Source organism: Vipera berus (genome assembly GCF_964194415.1).
Source record: "Vipera berus genome assembly, chromosome: 1".
NCBI lineage: Eukaryota > Metazoa > Chordata > Lepidosauria > Squamata > Viperidae > Vipera > Vipera berus.
Genome location: NC_138202.1, coordinates 240,820,998 through 240,837,440, shown reverse-complemented (window position 1 = coordinate 240,837,440; position 16,443 = coordinate 240,820,998). Strand labels below are relative to the sequence as shown.

At 40.2% G+C, this 16,443-nt stretch overlaps 1 protein-coding gene across 2 annotated transcripts in view; it reads left to right on the top strand.

Annotated features, from left to right (window-relative positions):
- UBE3D (ubiquitin protein ligase E3D) overlaps positions 1–16,443 on the top strand; it is a 78,844-nt gene that overhangs the window by 43,688 nt on the left and 18,713 nt on the right. Inside the window, exons 9-10 of one of the 2 annotated variants that reach the window (XM_081313817.1) lie at positions 8,687–8,825; positions 16,071–16,190. In XM_081313817.1, coding sequence (XP_081169943.1) covers positions 8,687–8,825; positions 16,071–16,130 — 199 coding nt within the window. In that variant the 3' untranslated portion in view covers positions 16,131–16,190. The remainder of the gene's footprint in view (positions 1–8,686; positions 8,826–16,070; positions 16,191–16,443) is intronic. The other variant, XM_081313818.1, reaches the window with a different exon arrangement.

Genomic DNA, 16,443 nt, shown 5'->3' with positions numbered 1-16,443 from the left:
AATCTGTCATTAGCTACTGTTTGCAGTGATGTATCATAATTGGCTGCTTTATATCCATTTCAAATAGCGAAGCACATGAATTTTGACAATCTCTTCCCCAAGGCGACATTAGTCAGTGTGAGCTCAAACTGCTAGGTCAACATTTCCCTCTCCAAAGTCATACAAGAGTGTAAAAATTTTATGAGGTGACTTTAACAAGACCCACTGGGATTTGGGATTATTTGTTTTAAGTTCTTATTAAAGAGAAAAAATTTTGGGTAAAGTAAAGCTAGTTCAAGGCAGCACTGTTGTTGTAGGGGGAAAAAATTGATAACAGAGTATTTGAAATCAAAGAGAACATTTCTTTTTAGGTATGCTTAAGTGTATTTTGCCAAGGTAAGTGTTTAATTGTGACAGCATAGCTTAAAATGCTAATGTTATTTCTAGATTAATAAGATTGTTTTGCGTGAAAACAATCTAATAAATAAAAAAGGAATGCCCATTGAGATTTCCTCCCCTGCATATTCATATGATATTGTATTTGGAAAAGACTACTGCCTCTCAAGAAAATCAGGTTAGTATCCTGATGAAAAGAACACCTTATTGGATGGCTGACAAAAGACAAACTAAAAAGAAATATATTTTCCAACCGAAAAAGGAGTAAACCTGATATATTCTATTTAAATGTAGAAGACACCTTTGCTTTGAAATACAGCTCTTGTCCTAATAATTTCATTGCTCAGCTTGGACTATGGTTTGTTGGTCTGGCTAATCCTAAACCAGTTTGGGATTTGTCTCGCTCTCCAATGGACATAGTAATTGCAGCAGGCAATACAGTATCTTTCAACAACTACATAGATTTACTGAATAGGTTGCAATTTAATAAAAGGGCCACCAATTTCAGTATAAGTGCCCACTAATATTGACAATAGATTATACTGCTTTCTTAATGGGATAAGAAAGGGAATGAATCCTATTATTCTGCTGTTCTAGGGAGGTTTCATGCTCATCAGATTAGGGTAGAGTTGGACAAGGTAGGAAAGTGAAATCAGAATAACGAATGGAACAGATTTCCTTGATCTCACTCACCAATTTTAATTACAATCTCTGAATCCTGCTCCTGTTCCCATAGTGCTTAGGTGAACATCAATACCACTAGAAGGACAAGTGACAAAACTAGTCCTGCCCTTAGACCACAGGTCTGCAACCCGCAGCTCCGGAGCCGCATGCGGCTCTTTCAGTCATCTCCTGCGGCTCCCAGTCCTCTGCCATGTGCAGTACAAAAAAAAAAGTGGGACTAAAAAAGTTCAACCAATCAATTCAATTATGCAGGGTAGGTGCATATCTCACCTTGGCTCCACTCTTCAGTCAAACCCTGTTCTGCACATGCGCGCATGTACGCACATGCGCACACAGTTTTTGCGGCTCCCAGTTTTTCCTTGTGTGAGGGAACCGGTTCCGAGTGGCTCTTTCACTGTTTCAGGTTGCCGACCCCTGCCTTAGACCATGACACTGCAGAATCAGAATAGATAAGCCACCACCTATATCTGAGCAGAACTTCAGTAAATCTTATGGTAGGAAGCATGCTCTCTCCCAGTTAATACATTATGTCCAATGTTTGCTTAGATTCTAACGCAACATTTATATAGGTTTTTGGCCCGTTCACTTTTAAGTGAACTGTTGATCACTCTTCCCCACTCACTCTTATTCATCCATCACTCCAACCAGCAAAGAGTTACTTTTGATTACCCAACAATTGTTCAGTTGCAGGTTACACCAATAGAATTCAAACGTACCACTTGCCTAATTATTCCTTCTCAAAAAATAATTAACGTTGCAAAGACTGTAAGATGATCTAGCCATTTACACTTGGCCGCAGATGGAAAAAAAAGAGTAAATGGCCAATCGTACATCATATTTCCCACCTGTCAAAATGAAAGCCAGTGAGAAAATATTAGGAGCTAAAGTACACCATTGGAGAGAAAGGGCTAAATTAACTAGCCCCTCTTTCTCTCTCTTCTTATAGCATTAAGCAGAGCATTGTATTAGATTCTGGCCAGTAATTTTCACTTACTTTAAATTTGAGCATTATTACAATTTTACTCCCTGTTTGGAAGGGAGAGGTTGAGACCTGCGATGTTTTCTAGTCCGGGGAATGTTATCTCCAGACATTGGCCTCCCAATGTTTCCATCCATCAGAATGAGCAGTTTATTGATTGCTGGGTCTCATTACTCATTTCCTTCCAGCCATTCTGTTTTTCTTTGATATACTAGTGCTGATCTGGAATGGAATTATCTCAACACAGTCTTCATTCTGCTGTGACCTTCTTTTCAGGTAGTAATATTTGTAAATCACATCATACTGCAAAGTAAGCCTTTCCATTAAGCTGTTTGTTAGCCATCAATTGTATATATTCACACAGGCTACTTTTTGTTCATCCATGAATGATCTTAGGTTTAATTAGGTTCTGTGCCCTTCCTTATTTTGTCTCAGGATAGGCCAGGTCTCTGTTCTATTCCACTGTTCCACTCAGCCATCTGAGCTTTCTTTCTATTTCACAGGCTGAATTTAGATGATGTGTCTGTATCAATCAGTGTTCAGTGTAGTTTCATTGGGTCCTCATTTCCTTCTCCTGCTGCTGCTCCTATTTTCCTAAAGGTAGTGCCCCGTTAGAATGTTTGAAGCTAATTCAAAACTTTCCTTTACTATTCACTCAGTTCAGTTTTCTCCAATAGGGAGTAATCCTTTACACATCCCTCGGAACTTTTTCTTTGACTTTGAATATTAAGAAAACTTTTTTTATTTTGTCTACTCTCCAATCAAATACCTAAATTTAGCTTCCAACTCAATTAAAGGACTATCAGATTCGTTTGCTCTCTCTGCCTGAGAAGAAGACCAAGTGTCGTAGCAGTTCTGAATTTTATACCTTTATAAAATTATATCTTTATTACAGAATAAGAGTTGGAAGGGACCTTGGAGGTCTTCTAGTCCAATCTCCTGCTCAAGCAGCAGATCCTATACCATTCTGGACAAATGGAAGTCCAATCTCTTCTTAAAAACTTCCAGTGATGGAGCACCCATAACTTCTGGAGGCAAGCTGTTCCACTGGGGAATTGTTATCACTGACAAGAAATTTCTCTTTAATTATAATTATAATTTATATATATTAGGATTTAGGATTTATTAAATTTATATGCCGCCCTTCTCCCTAAGGACTCAGGGCGGCTCAACAATAAAAATTAAGAGACATAAAATACAAAAATTAAAAAAAAGAATTAAACAATGAATATAAGAAATATGGGACAATTTAGCACAATAAAAACCAAATTAAAAACCATGGTCAGTCCAGGCCCGCTTGTTGGAATAACCATGTCTTCAGGTCACGGCGGAAGGATCGAAGGTCAGGGGCCATCCGCAGCTCCGGAGGCAGTTCATTCAAGAGGGTTAGCGTGCCCACAGAGGAGGCTCTCCCCCTGGGGGTCGCCAGCCGGCATTGCCTGGCCGACGGAACCCTGAGGAGGCCGATTCTGTGGGAGCGAACTGGGCGATGGGAGGTTGACATTGGCAGCAGGTGGTCATATTAGCTTTATATCTTCTTCAGAAATGCAAGGGTAGCACTATTGTCATTTTGACCCAGTGATTTTATCAGAATAATGCTGGAAGGGACCATGGAGGTTTTCTAGTCCAACCCCCTGCTCAAGCAGAAGACCCTATACCATTTCAGACAAGTGACTGTCCAGTCTCTTCTTAAAAACCTCCAATGATGAAGCATCCACAGCATCAGCTCCCTTTGGTCCTGGATGAAGCGGATTATCTAGACCCGTACCAATCGGGTTTCAGGCCCGGGTACAGCACGGAGACGGCATTGGTCGCGCTGGTGAATGATCTCTGGAGGGCTCGGGACAGGGGGCATTCCTCTGTCCTAGTCCTATTAGACCTCTCGGCGGCTTTCGATACCATCGACCATGGTATCTTGCTGCGGCGTCTCAGGGGATTGGGAGTGGGAGGCACAGTTTTACAGTGGTTCTCCTCCTATCTCTTGGGACGTTCGCAGTCGGTGTTGGCAGGGGGGCAGAGGTCGACCGCGAGGTCTCTCATTTGTGGAGTTCCTCAGGGGTCGGTCCTCTCGCCTCTCCTGTTCAACATCTACATGAAGCCGCTGGGTGAGATCATTCGTGGCTTTGGAGTTGGGTATCATCAGTACGCTGATGATACCCAACTTTTCTTTTCGACCCCAAACCACCCCAGTGATGCCCTCAACGTGATGTCCCGTTGCCTGGAGGCGGTTCGGGTCTGGATGGGGAGGAACAGACTCCAACTCAACCCCGACAAGACTGAGTGGCTTTGCATACCTTCGTCCCGGGTTTATTCGGACATTCCACCTCTAGTTATGGGGGGTGAACTATTACCCCCCGTAGATAGGGCTCGCAACTTGGGGGTCCTCCTAGATTCACGGCTCACTTTGGAAGACCATATAGGAGCCGTGACTAGGGGGGCCTTCGCACAGGTTCGCCTGGTGCGTCAGTTGCGGCCCTATCTTAGCCGGGACGATTTATGCACGGTCACTCATGCGCTCGTGTCCTCTCGTCTGGACTACTGCAACGCTCTCTACATGGGGCTGCCCTTGAGGACTACTCGGAAGCTCCAACTGGTACAGAATGCAGCCGCGAGAGTGGTGTTGGGAGCCTCCCGATACTCCCACGTTACGCCTCTGCTCCGTGAGCTGCATTGGTTGCCAGTTGTCTTCCGGGTGAGATTCAAGGTACTGGTAACGGTATTTAAAGCACTCCATGGCATGGGGCCGGAGTACCTCAGGGAACATCTGCTGCCGGCATCAAGCTCCCTGCGCCCTGTGCGTTCCCACAGAGAGGGCCTCCTCAGGGTGCCACCGATCAGAGAATGCCGATTGGTGGCCCCCAGGGGGAGATCCTTCTCTGTGGGCGCTCCGGAGCTGTGGAATCAGCTACCGGTTGAGCTCCGGATGGCGCCCGATCTTCGCTCCTTTCGTCGCGATCTCAAGACATTTCTGTTTGTACAAGCCGGCCTAGCCTGAGGGGGAGTGTTGGGGTTATTTTATTTTTCGTTTTTTAACTTTTCTGGGGGTTTTTAGTGTTGTATTTATATTGTTTTTAACTAGGGCAATTTGTTTAATCTTATTTTAATGTTTGTATTCGCTATTTTATTCTGCCCTGTGAACCGCCCTGAGTCCTCAGGGAGAAGGGCGGTATATAAATGTTATTAAATTAAATTAAATTAAAAATTCTGACAGCAAGCTGATGCACTGATTAATTGTCCTCACTGTTAGGAAGTTTCTCCTTAATTTATCAATTAATTAATGATTAATTATTATTCTCCTTTATTTTATCTGTTTAGTTTGCAAACTTTCCCTCTCCCCTCCCATCTTAATCAAGTAACCCCGGGTGAGTAACAAAACATAAAACCAGAAACCTACATATGAAAACAACAACAACAACAACAAAAAAGCCAACAAAGATGACCAATAAAAATAATCAACTCATCAAAACAGTTGAACAGTGCAGGACAAAACACACACAAAGGGTTCCTCTAGCATTCCGACTTTGAAGCCAGAGGGAAGAACTAGATTTTTCTTGCCAACTGGGTTGGGGCCATCTGAACCCCAGAGGAGTGGGAAGGGGGACTGTTTCACGAGGAAAGCTTTCATAAAAATCTAGTTTGATTTATACTTCCAACTTCCCAGCAGGATAAATGGGGAACTTCCATCATGTCCAGCATTTCCTCCATCTTCCTCCATTCACCCGTGGATTCTTGTTTGTTTAAATCCACCAGCCTAGATTTTTTTTCTGGAAAGTTTGAAAGTATGCTCACTCTTTTGTAGTAGTAATTAACATCCATAATATTGCACTATTGTTAGCAACCCCTCCGGGCTAAACACTTCTCCAAGGGAGATGAATTTCATAAAGTCAGCGTTAGCTTATTTTTAACAGAGGCAGAAGTGTTGATACGTTTTTGGTTTTAATCTCTTGACATCCCACCATAATGGGGCTTTATTCATCAGTGCATGCTTCAGAAGGTTGTATAATGAGCTGCTGTTGAAAGAAGTGAGATTTGTCATCATGCGTCACTCTGCAGGGACTGTATGTGGAGGATAGGTTGCCCAAGTATGGTGAATACAAACATATTTTTAATCAAATGGTTCAGCATATAAATTCATGTAAACCTCAAGGATACTTGGGAGCTGCTTTTTATTGCATAGTCCATCAGAGCAAGCATCATTTTTATCCTGTCAGCTGACAAGAATTAAGGTACAGTGGTTAAAATAACAATAACAACAGCATATTTTATCAAAGCTGTTGGTCAAGCAAAAAGTATAATGATGAAGATTTGGGTTGGCACCAGAGAAATCCAAGTTCAAATTAGTTAGATAACTGGACCACTCTCCTCTCCTCAATATTTTTGTTGAAACCCAAACCATGGATTTCTGTTCCTAGCTGTTTCTTCTTAGCTATGACATTTCATCCTTTACACAATTATGGTGTAATAATTATATGCTTGAAATTCAAAAGAATGCTATTATCTACAAGATGAAAACCAACAGGTTGCTTTATCAAGATGTGCCATTCTTTTAACCAACCTATCATTGTCCCATGTAGTGGCAAACACTTCCTAACACACCTTTGATTTGCTTCCCTTTTATGTTCTAGATTTATCACTTGTTATTGCTCTGTTCTCCATTCAGTACTTTGGGGCCTTTATTAACATATGAATTTTAACAAAATTGAAAGGCAAAAAGGACAAGTATAAACAGTGGAAAGAGGGACACATTTCTAAGATAGAATATCAGCAAAAACCTTGAGCTGCAAATATAAAGTGAGGAAAGCTAAGGCTCAAAATGAACTAAGGCTTGCTTCAGAAATCAAAAATAACAAAAAAAGCTTCTTTTAACATGTAAAAAACAAGAAAAAAGTTAAGGAAATGATTGGTCCATTAATGGGAGAAAGTGGCAAGAAAGTGACAAGCAACAGGGAGAAAGCAGAACTACTCGATTTGTTTCTTGGAACTGTCGTTACACAAAGGGAAAAAACAGTCCAACCTATCAAAAACAGTACCCTAAAAAACAGATTAGAAACACAAGTTAAGATAGGCAAGAAAACGGCATTGGAAGTATGTCTGAAGGCACATTGAAGGCTTACTGAATACCAGAGGGACCAAAATGGCCTATAAGAAAAATCAAATGAAGAATAGAAGAATAGAAAAAAGACATGGCAAGGCAAAGTATTACATAGCCAGTACATTAAAATAAAAACCTAGCAGGCAAAGGAGATAACAAGATCTGCATATAGTAACAATGGTTAAGGAAAGCTGAAGGAAGAGACAGAAGGACCAATTCTGCACAAGACCGAGCCTTAAAAAGAAATGTATGCAAAGCCAGAATTGAGAAGACAGCAACAGACAGCAAATGTTCCCTCTGCACAAAGAAGGCACAATGAACTACCTAATTAATTGCTGCAAGAAGATCACACAGACTAAGTACAAGCAATGGCATGACACAGTAGCAACAATGGTGCACTGGAATATCTGCAAGAAGTACCACTTGCCTGCAAGCAAGAACTGGTGCAACCATAACATAGATAAAGTAATACAAAATTAAGAAACCAAAATGCTCTTGGAGTTTAGAAGTCAAACAGACAAACATCTGCTACACAATATCTCAGACTTAACAAATGTTGATAAGAAAGCCAAAAAAAAAGTCTGGATAGTGGACATTCAATATCTGAAGACAGCAAAACAGTGGAGAAAGAAATGGAGAAAATTACAAGGAATAAAGACTTACAAATAGAAGTAGAACAACTGTTCCAAAAACAAAAACAAAGATAGTATCACTAGTAGTAGGTCCCTTGGATGCAATCTCTGGAGCACCACTTGAACTACATCAGTATTAACAAAATCACTATCAGTGAATTGCAAAAGGCATCCTCACTTGGAAAAGTTTACACCCTGCAATGGTATTTTAATACCATCAAACAACAGCATCTGCCTATCCCTAGGTCCTTGGGAAGGACTTGATAGGTAGATTTAAAAAAAATATCAAATCCAGTCTAAACATCTGATTGATTGTATGACCATCCATAATAATTTATATACCACATGACCCAGCAACATTTGGGAATGCATAATGGGCCTTTTTAAAAAATTACTTGTCGTGTACTATGCTCTGTTTGAGTTCCAGGTTTTTGTTTTGTTTTGCTTTTTGTTTTGTTTTTGGGTACATTTTTTTGGATAGATAGGAACATTCTGAAGCAAGTGGAATAGATACCCGGTTTTTTTTATTTTCTAAGAAAATTATGAGTTCAAGGAGCATCCTTGTAAATAAAGATATCCCATGCATGTGCTTGGCTTTGCAGAATGCTAGATGGAGCAAGGATCATGGCAGAAACCAGGATTGCACTGGGAATGCCAGGAGTAACATCTTCTGATATGTCTTAAGAGTCTTCAGTGCATTTAGCTGGCTACTACTGTAAATGGAATACAGGAATATCTCATTAGGCATTCATGATCACATGCCAGCCGCTTAAGTAATTGAATAAGATTATAACACTATTCATTGCTCCTTTTCTGTGTAGCTAAACCTGCTTATAAGCAAAGTTTATTGTTTTTCACTTATTGAAAGTTTAAAATCCCTTGCATATTACATTCACAGGTAACAGAATTCTTATTTCATTCCAGTCTTGTTGATGCATGGAGAGAAGATATTGGAGTCTCTTCTCTCACATTTCCATCAAAAACCTGTTTGGAACTTCTATTGATACTGTCTCAGAGTAGTGCTTCGTTGCCCCCTTCTCTTCGCTGGATGAATTCTTTCCAGGTAAAGAAATTATACTCTTTCATGCAATATTTTAACATTGCAAGAATAAGCTTTGGAATCTAGACCTTTATCCAATTGAATAGTTAATAATATCAGATGTTGCATTGACCTTTCTTTGCTCTCTTCATTTAGTACCCAATTACGGTTTGAATAAATCATTTTTATGCACAACATGGAAGCTAATATGTGAAACTGAAGATAGTATTGTATTCACATATTTAAGTTACTGAAAAGTTACATTTTTTGTTATATTTTTTCCTCCTTTGTACAAGACGTGTGGGGGGCTTCTAGAACAGCAGCTCCCAACCTTTTCTATATCCCACACCCCTAGAACGCTTCTGATATATTCTCGCACCCCTTACAAAAGTTCAAAATAACGGCAATGAATTATGCATGTACACTATAATTTTGAAAACCCAAGTTTTCACACCCCCTGGAATATTGTCTCGCACCCCCGGTTGGGAACCCCTGTTCTAGATAATCAGTCTTCTCTGCCCTTTGAGTGATCCTTGCCACCATCAGTCATACAGCATTGTCCTGGAATGTTCCTTTGGAAGATAAATTTCCAAAGCTCTAGAATTCCTTTCTGTTCTGTCTGCTTCATAAATGGATGACATCCCAAAATCCAGTGAATTCATCATGCTTGTGGGCATATTTTTTAACCAGAGAGACTTATCTGCCACATTTTAGCTTAGCCATTTAGCCACTAGCCGTAACTAGTATTTCTACTTATCAACTTAACCCAATTTAATAATATGATGCAGCGATCCTTGCACCTGGGGGGCATACTACTTGTATGTTACTGCAATGGCTCAGTGGTTAAATACACTGAACGTATCATCTGGAAAGCTGACAGCCCGGATTCATGACCCAAACGCTCCCCTAACAGGGTGAGCTCCCGTTACTTGTCCCAGCTCCTGCCCATCTAGCAGTTCGAAAGCACACAAACATAAGTAGATAAATAGGTACCACTTCAGTGGGAAGGAAACAGCATTCCCTATGCCTTGGTGTATAGTCATGCTGGCAACATGACCATAGAAATAATTTTGGACAACACTGGCTCCCTCCGCTAGGAAACGGAGATCATCATTGCCCCCTAGAGTCAGATAGGACTGGAAAGGGGAAACGTTACCTTTACTTTTACTACTTGCTATTGTATCCCTAGGGGTCCCAAAGTCAGGGAGCCAAGCACGGCTCTGACAGAGTATGATGAACCTCAGCTTATTTCTCTTCAGGGGGAATGCCCAACTCCATTTCCTCTATTTTTGGGAAGCCATAAACCCTCTCCCAGATGGAGGATGTAGCCATTCAATCACCTGATAGGGTTTCTAAACATTTGGGGAAAAGGGTCAGCTGGAGCACCAAGACGATGCTGAGCAAAGGAATCCTATGGCTCCTCAAGGTTTCTTAAAACTTTACTTGAGCAAAAACAGGAGCTGGGACAATGAATTCTAAAATGAGTGTTAATTCAAGCTGTACTTTTTCACTTGAGCTTTATCCTCTGCCGGAGCTCAGGCCTGCCTCATTTATTGTGAATGCCTATCCTTAGCTGGCTTCTGTAAACACTTCATGGAAAGCTAGAGGACTGTCTCATCCTCACATATTTATTTAATTTATTTATTTATAATTTATAGGCTGCCCATCTGACCTCAAGATAACTCTGGGCAGATTTTGCTGGGATGCCAAACTTCACAGGGCCTACTAGAATGCCATCTTAACTTTGTGTTTTTTTTTAACAACCCAGTTCTGGCAGTAGATGGCAAAGGAAAAGTTTTGAAGCTTTACAGTACATTTGTCACTGTATTTAAAAAAGAAATTTACCTCTTGCAATCTTTGGGGAAATTCTTTTACAAACTACCCCGCAAAAATGTACAAATATTGGTATGTTACTTATGGTAATAAGTTGCTGATTGTGCTAAAACCCAAGGTTCACATAATAAAAGATACAATCTGGATATTTTTTCTGAGGTCAGTGTGATTTCTGTTTCAAGCAGAAATAAGAATTCTTTACTCTGTTTAGCCCTTTGGGTATCATTGTTTTTTTTTGGGGGGGGCAGGTACCTCCATAGGCTTGCATAATAAAATGCTGAAATGGCCATGGCTGGCTTGAGGGAGGAACTTTTCCAATAAATGCAAGATTCAAATAGGAATGCTATTTGGAAAAGAATATAGTCTTCTACAGTTGGGGAAAAGTCACTCCTAGAGTCATTCTGTTAAATTGGATAGTAATAACAACATCAGATTTCATTTTTGGGTCTAATTTTATTTTGGAAATATATAAGTTGCATGAATTAATACGCAAGAAGCAATTTCTTTACTGTATCTCATATAAGAGGTTGAAAACCACAAAGAGGAAATGCAGGATTTTTTCCCCTAAACTATTGGAGAATCCTATTCCAGAAATACAGTTTTAGAGCCACGTGGAGATTTTGTTTTAATAAAGAAAAACTGGATAATAAAGAAAAAAATATGGTTCAGGAGTGAAATGAATCATTGGATTTGATTGATTCATATAACCTCAATATAAATATTACTGCCATTCCTCTTAGTATCTATTCAATCTGTTTAGATTGTGGCCTGATAAGAAATGATCACAGAATCTACTATAGATTATAAGACATTTTCTCTAATGCAAAGCACTAGGACAAAACTCTGCTGTTCAGCAACGTACATATGTGTGCACATGCGCACACAGATGCACACACACACACATACACCCTGCATGCTATCCTTAGCTGCACTGACTTTATATTTCTTGCCTGAAAGGGCTAATATGTACATGTCCATTTTCTGCTATGAACAACTTAAAGAGAAACCAAAATTATAGCCTTTGGAACATTACATTTTTTTTCTCCCCCACACCCAGTTTTATATACCCATAAAAGAAAACATCTATGGTCTATTTAATTCCAGAAATTCCTGTTTCACTCTGAAACCTTCAGAGTTAATGTCTGACAGATACTAAAGTGAAATGCTTGCTTTTTCCCCGACAGGAGTGTTAGGAGAAATGTGTTAAGTTGTCTGATGTATCTAAAAAAAATTTGTGCTTGAGTTCTTGTTTGCTTGAGTTTTCTTTTTTTATATATATATTCAAAGTTTTATTAGTTTATAATATGCAATACAATCGAAATACAAAATAAATAGCGGAAAAGATGGGAAAGGGAAAAGGGAGTAGAAAATTTATTTATTTATTTATTTATTTATTTATTTATTTATTTATTTATTTATTTATTTATTTATTTATTTATTTATTTATTTATTATTTATTTAGATTTATATACCGCCCTTTCCCAAAGGACTCAGGGCGGTTTACAGGGCATTTAAAAGAAAGTCAATACAAATGTTAAAACAAATTTAAAAAGATTAAATAAAACCCTGAGAAAAATAAAAACCCAGTTAAAATTAAAATTAAAAAAAATTCTCAGCCTGGGCCAGAGAGCTCGAAGAGCCAGGTCTTCAGGTCCCGGCGGAATGAACGGAGGTTGGGGGCAGTCCTAAGCTCCGCAGGCAGCTGGTTCCACAGGGCAGGCGCACCCACTGAGAAGGCCCTACCCCTGTGGGAGCGCACTGGACGAAGGGAGCTTGATGCTGGCAGCAGGTATTCCCTCAAATATCCCGGACCCTCGCCATTTAGGGCTTTATAGGTCATCACTAGCACCTTGAATTTCACCCGAAGGGCAACCGGAAGCCAATGCAGCTCGCGGAGTAGAGGTGTTACATGGGAGTATCGGGAGACCCCCATCAGCTGAAGCCTCCGGGTGGTCCTCAAGGGCAGCCCCATGTAGAGAGCGTTGCAGTAGTCTAAATGGGAGGTCACGAGCGCATGAGTGACTGTGCATAGGGCATCTCGAGGTGAGGGAGAAAAAAAGGGGAAAAAGGCATTGACTTCCGAATTCCTTTGGTGCAATAGAGTATCAACTTCAAACCTCAACTTTTTACTTCTACAAAATAATATAAACCGGCCATTTCAATAACATCAAATCTATCTAATTGGGTATTCTGTAGTCCTGATGTCAAAGAAGGCAAGGGAACTCAAGCAAAACAACAGCAGAATTTGTTTGTGTTTCATGTGTTTGCTTATATTGTCATAAACATTAAAGCTTAATTATATAGAACCATTTTTTTTTATTCTGAGAAGCTTACCAGTTTAATAAATATGCCTGGAGATTTTCTATACTGTTACAGATTTTATTTACTGTAAACAGAAATTCCATAATTAAATGTTATTTGATAAAATGCATCACAGACACAATTAAAAAAAAGGAGTCTAAGCAACATCTGGGAAGATACTTCGTGATGATGTTTGGGAGTGTAGATTCAGAAGTAGGGCTTTAAAAATGTTCTTAATAAACTGGTTCAGTTTGGACACCTGCTTTTTCATTCCCCTTCATTTGTTGCATGTTGTAATGAGAAGTGAGGAAGCTCTTGAGACACAGGGCGAAAAAATGCTGCCTAGGGATGGATCAGATAAGAGATGGCACAGCCCACAACTGCATAAAGGATGGAGAAGCAGGCACAGAAAGGACCCTCTTTAGCTTCTCCGGTTGCAAAAGAGAAGGTGGAAGATTTGTACTTTCAGATATTCAAGATTCTGTTAATGTAGCTTTACAGTAAGTTAGAATTAGCTCAGCTGGTGATATTTCTTGTCTGGTCTACCTGGGCAAGCTGATACTTGTTGACTTTACTTCCAAGACCCTAGAAGGTAAAGGTAAAGGTTCCCATGCACATGCGTGCTAGTCGTTTCCAACTCTAGGGGCCGGTGCTCATCTCCGTTTCAAAGCTGAAGAGCCAGCGCTTGTCCGAGGACGTCTCCGTGGTCATGTAGCCGGCATGACTAGACGCCAAAGGCGCACGGAACGCTGTTACCTTCCCACCATAGTGGTCCCTATTTTTCTACTTGCATTTTTTATGTGCTTTCGAACTGCTAGGTTGGCAGAAGCTGGGACGAGTAACAGGCGCTCACTCTGCTATGCGGCGCTCGGGATTCGACCCGCCAAACTGCCGACCTTCTGATCGACAAGCTCAGCGTCCTAACCCACTGAGCAATCGTGTCCCTTTCTCCAAGACCCTACCTGGTATTATTTCACCATTCCCTTTATAATCAACTGGGAAGCTCACTAAATGCTTATTTAACAAACCAGGAGAGGGGGATTCTGAATGCAAGTTCAAATCTTAACCCCAAACCAAGAAACAGGAAGGAAAAGAGTGTATCCTGGGCACACATTTTCATCAGCAAGCATTTTTCTTGTGGAAAGCCAACTGAATGGCAGCCTTTTTTATATGGTTCTTGAATGTTCCCAGGGAGGCCAAACTCGATACGAGCACAAGTCCTATAACAGAGAGGAGCTGGAATATAATCTCGTGAGTGCAGGCCCTTTATTCTGAGGAAGAGATTCCACAGCCAAAGATCAGGATATTTCTATTTCAACATGTATCAGCTTGTCAGTTTCTACAGAAATCGTCTGAAATTTGGCAGAAGGCAGTAAACCTAGTCCTTCCTGTCATGTGGTGCCAGCAGAACTCACAACTCTGATTCTCTGTTGAATGCAGGTCCAGGAGAGAAAGCTTTACCTATACATAGCTTTCCTCTCTGCTGTCTATTGCTGCTAATGACTTGAAATCATGGCTTCTGAGCAAAATGTTAACATACAGAACTTTTTTCAGTTGGTGAAATGTTCTGGTTTATAAAGTAACTCTAGCTGTAATTTCTATAAAATCTCATCATTTCTACTTTTGAAATGAATACAGTTGTACTTACGACCTCAACTGAGCCCAAAATTTGTATTGGCGAGCGAGACATTTGTGAAGTGAATTTTGCTCCATTTTGCGACCTTTCTCGCCAAGTGAATCACTGCAGTTAGTTAAGTTAGTAACACGGTTATTTAGCGAATCTGGTTTTCCCGGTGATTTTGCTTGCCAGAAGGTCGCAAAAGGTGGCCATATAAACCCAACACACTGCAACCGTCACAAATATGAGTCAGTTGCCAAGTATCTGAATTTTGATCATGTGACCAAGGGGATGCTGCAACATTTGTAAGTGTGAAAAATGGTCATAGATCGCTTTTTTCAATGCTGTTGTTACTTGGAACGGTCAGTAAATGAACTGTTGTAAGTCGAAGACTACCTGTATCCTCATTAAAAAAAAATTACGTGAATGTTGCGACTGCCAGAAAAAAGAACAGGGTAGGGTTTTCAAGGGCAGTGCAGTTTTATGCTCCTTTATCAAGCATAAAAAAAACAAAAACCTACATCATACCAGTAAATATGTCTAAGGTTTTACTGAAGCGTGGTTTTTATAGATGAGCAAATGTGCTTAAAGCTTTTAGAGATTTTAAAGGATATGACCCTCTCCCTCATCCGTTTCCATTTTTTTTGTTAAGAGACAAAACTGCTTTTCTGAAACACCATCCCATACAGGATGAGTTCAAGAGATGATCTTGTTTCTGAAAAGCCAAGTGACACATAGTTGACGGGTGGAGGTTTGTTTTTTTTTCCTGAAAGAAAATGTGCAATATTACTGAGCCTGGTAACACACTGCAAGCTATGGTTATAAAACCAAAAAGCAATTTGGATGTGATGAAGGGTACTGGGCTGGAGAAGAGATGTTATTAGACATGTCTTGTATTTGTTGAAGTACAAGAGATGCCTGGGTGTATTACATCCTTTCTTTGGGTGCCTTAGAACATTGTCTCTGACAGCCACATGTAACTTGTCTGTTCTCCATGAAATCAAAGAAATTACATATTGCTGTGCAATATTTATTTAAACATTAGTATAATAGAATGATGAAGCAAATTTAACCGATAGCTATGAAATTTTAAATCAACTTTCAGAACAAAAATAATATAGTGCTGAAAACTGATAGACCTCGTTAACTATCGGGACCTGCAAGTTGGCTGTTGAGTAAGGCTATTAAGTCAAACCGCCATTGTGCTGATCTTACTTCAGCTTTCCTTTTCTTCGCAGACCTGCAGAGAGTGCAAATGTGAGGATTGATAGCAAAGTTTTTCATCATCCATTGTAACTGCGAGTGATCGCTAAATGAGGATTAGAGGTGGTCCTCATTTCCTGACCATTGGTTCAGTAACTGCTCAAAGTTATGAGGGTGCTGAAAAAATAACATTACAGGCCCTTTACGACAATTACAATCTTTGCAGCATCCCTTGGTCATGTGATCACCATTTCAGTCAACACATATCCTGTGTCTGACTTGAGGTTTTTTTCTTTTCTTTTTCTCCCTTGTAGAACAGAGAGATTGGAGGGCAGAACTGCAAGAAAGTAAGCTGTTGCCTTTCTACTCATTGAAAGGAATGTGATTGTGCCAACAACCTGAGACTAGGAGCAATGGACATGCTATGCAAACAGGTTACCAGTACTCTCTTGAAATCTCTTTCTCTCCAATCTTTCTGCTCTGAGAGATGGGTAGGGAGAAAAAGCAAGCACTTTCTGTAGGTAATCTCTCCTTTGCCTGACTTTTTTCCCCAATGCCAGCATGATCACATTACTTTCATTGTGTAGAACAACAAACATCTTACTCTCTTGAAATCTATTCCTCTCAAATTGCTCCTCTCTGGAGATGGGGAAGATTCTCCACAATCTTTTGCAAACAACCGTTTGC